At 43.1% G+C, this 3,468-nt stretch overlaps 1 protein-coding gene and 1 pseudogene across 1 annotated transcript in view; both read right to left on the reverse strand.

Annotated features, from left to right (window-relative positions):
• LOC104991136 overlaps positions 1–3,468 on the reverse strand; it is a 21,663-nt gene that overhangs the window by 6,066 nt on the left and 12,129 nt on the right. The window contains exon 2 of the mRNA XM_010843518.1: positions 164–356. Coding sequence (XP_010841820.1) covers positions 164–356 — 193 coding nt within the window. The remainder of the gene's footprint in view (positions 1–163; positions 357–3,468) is intronic.
• Positions 69–465, reverse strand: LOC104991074 (annotated as a pseudogene).

Raw genomic sequence — 3,468 nt, forward strand, 5'->3', positions numbered from 1 at the left:
CCCCCAAAAAAAAAAAAAAAAAAAAAGAACAAAACCAGCTTAGTGAAGAGCTCTTTCAAGTGAACAGATAGGTGGCCCTGAAAAGGGCCTGGTAAACTGGCACAGAAACCTTATTTGTGGGTTCCGGCTTAGCCGCCAAATCCGTAGAGAGTGCGTCCCTGACGTTTCAGCGCGTAGACGACGTCCATGGCCGTCACCGTCTTTCGCTTGGCGTGCTCGGTGTAGGTGACCGCGTCCCGAATCACGTTTTCCAAGAACACTTTCAGCACCCCGCGAGTTTCCTCGTAAATGAGGCCAGAGATGCGCTTGACCCCACCGCGACGAGCCAAGCGGCGGATCCGCGGGTTTAGTAATACCTTGAATGTTATCCCGCAGAACCTTACGGTGACGCTTCGCGCCTCCTTTCCCAAGACCTTTTCCACCTTTACCTCGTCCACACATTGTTAAGCCTAAGTCAGGAAATCTATACACAAATTTAAATGACATGGGGCGAAATTCTTATAGTCCGGTCGCGGACCTATTTGAAAACTACAAAAAAAGGCGGGTAGGGGAGGGGCTTATTCGTAACCTAATTTATCCCAGCCCACAAACGCCTGAGAGTCTGTGGGGCGGAGTCGAGAAAAGAAAATTTCTTTGCTCATTCCCTGAATTTCACCTGAAAGAGTCCTGTTTAAGGGCGTTTAAAAACATGCTTTTGTTTATTAAGGGAAGGTACCTATTAAGGCAACATCTGTTTTCAATTTTGAATATTTAAGCTAAGTCATTGACCGAGATTTTATATTGCCTCATTCTTTAAACGCATATCTGAAATGCGAACGAATTCCTGGGAAGCATTTTTGTACAATTTAAATGATAGTGAAATAATTATCGTGGTAAACTGGTCTTAGGGAGCAAGGAAATTGCTGATATACATTGGGAAACAAGGTTTTCTCGCTGATGTGCGTTACTTGGAGACATGACTCTTATTGTCTGAGCCCTCATTACTTGCTACTTTTTCACATTCTAAGGTTTAGGATCAGGTTTGTGACAGGTATTTTCTCATTTTCAATTTCTTTTTCATTTGCAGGATGAGGATTTTAATTCCAATATCATAAAGGTGTTTGGAAAACCAAAAGGTTAATTTTTGGTTAAATGTTTCTTTTTGAGTACTACTGTAATTACCTGAGGAAATTTCATCTTCTTGCTCCAGAGATTGACTTTCTCCCCAGTATTATTATTATTTTTTAATTTCTGTTTCACTTTTTCTTTATTTTAATTTTGTGCCCGCTGCCTCACAGGATGTGGGATCCAATTCTCCAACAAGAATTCTGCAGTGGAACTGTTACGTCTTAACCACTGGAAAGGTGGGGAAGTCCCGCTCCCCGATATTCTTAAATCTCTCAATCTGGTATTTTGCAATCTGGGCCTATGTTAGTTGCTTTCATAACTTCCACATCCCGATGTGTGCAAACTTTTTATTTAAGAAGTCAGTGCTAAACTCTTGTTGTTTAGTCACTAAGTCATGTCCTGCTCTTTGTGACCACCATGGATATATATATATATAGTTCCCTCAATTGAACCAGCAGTATACATTGAGATCTCCATCAACTTATTATGGGGTGTCCCTTCCCCATTTCACCTCGGAGTAGCCTTTCTGAGCCTAGGTAGGTGGAAGGTCTTGACCTGGAGAATGAGGAATATATGGTATCTTTATCTTTTATCTAGGCAGGGCCCAACTCGTCTCTGTTTCTGCAACTACTCTACTCTCTTGAAGGATATTCCACAGGGAACAAACTCCAACTGCTCAGCCTGGTGGCATCTATCTCCTGCCTCTATGTGAGAAAAATTGTCTGAGCCTTGGAAGCAAGGCTAAGATGGACTGGAATGGGTGAATTTAACTAAGATGACCATTATATCTACTACTGTGGGCAAGAATCCCTTAGAAGAAATTTCAGTAGCCATCATAGTCAACAAAAGAGTCCGAAATGCAGTACTTGGATGCAATCTCAAAAACGACAGAATGATCCGTGTTCATTTCCAAGGCAAACCATTCAATATCACAGTAATCCAAGTCTATGCCCCGACCAGTAACGCTGAAGAAGGTAAACAGTTCTATGAAGACCTACAAGGCTTTCTAGAACTAACACCCAAAACAGATGTCCTTTTCATTATAGGGGACTGCAATGCAAAAGTAAGAAGTCAAGAAACACCTGGAGTAACAGGTAAATTTGGCCTTGGAGTACAGAATGAAGCAGGGCAAAGGATAATAGAGTTCTGCCAAGAGAACACACTGGTCATAGCAAACACCCTCTTTCAACAACACAAGAGAAGACTCTACACATGGACATCACCACATGGTTGACACCGAAATCACATTGATTATATCCTTTGCAGCCAAAGATGGAGAAGCTCTACACAGTCAGCAAAAACAAGACAGGGAGCTGACTGTGGCTCAGATCATGACCTCCTTATTGCCAAATTCAGACTGAAATTGAAGAAAGTGGAGAAAACCACTAGACCATTCAGATCAGATCAGATCAGATCAGTCGCTCAGTCATGTCCGACTCTTTGTGACCCCATGAATCGCAGCATGCTAGGCCTCCCTGTCCATCACCAACTCCCAGAGTTCACTCAGACTCACGTCCATCGAGTCAGTGATGCCATCCAGCCATTTCATCCTCTGTCGTCCCCTTCTCCTCCTGCCCCCAATCCCTCCCAGCATCAGTCTTTTCCAATGAGTCAACTCTTCGCATCAGGTGGCCAAAGTACTGGAGTTTCAGCTTCAGCATCATTTCCTCCAAAGAAATCCCAGGGCTGATCTCCTTCAAGATGGACTGGTTGGATCTCCTTGCAGTCCAAGGGACTCTCAAGAGTCTTCTCCAACACCACAGTTCAAAAGCATCAATTCTTCGGCGCTCAGCCGTCTTCACAGTCCAACTCTCACATCCATACATGACCACAGGAAAAACCATAGCCTTGACTAGACGAGCCTTTGTTGGCAAAGTAATGTCTCTGCTTTTGAATATGCTGTCTAGGTTGGTCATAACTTTCCTTCCAAAGAGTAAGCGTCTTTTAATTTCATGGCTGCAGTCACCATCTGCAGTGATTTTGGAGCCCTAAAAAATAAAGTCTGACACTGTTTCCACTGTTTCCCCATCTATTTCCCATGAATTGGTGGGACCGGATGCCATGATCTTTGTTTTCTGAATGTTGAGCTTTAAGCCAACTTTTTCACTCTCCACTTTCACTTTCATCAAGAGGCTTTTGAGTTCCTCTTCACTTTCTGCCATAAGGGTGGTGTTATCTGCATATCTGAGGTTATTGATATTTCTCCCAGCAATCTTGATTCCAGCTTGTGCTTCTTCCAGTCCAGCGTTTCTCATGATGTACTCTGCATAGAAGTTAAATAAACAGGGTGACAATATACAGCCTTGACGTACTCCTTTTCCTATTTGGAACCAGTCTGTTCCATGTCCAGTTCTAACTGTT

The sequence above is a fragment of the Bison bison genome, unplaced genomic scaffold (genome assembly GCF_000754665.1).
Source record: "Bison bison bison isolate TAMUID 2011002044 unplaced genomic scaffold, Bison_UMD1.0 scf7180017864182, whole genome shotgun sequence".
Lineage (NCBI taxonomy): Eukaryota > Metazoa > Chordata > Mammalia > Artiodactyla > Bovidae > Bison > Bison bison.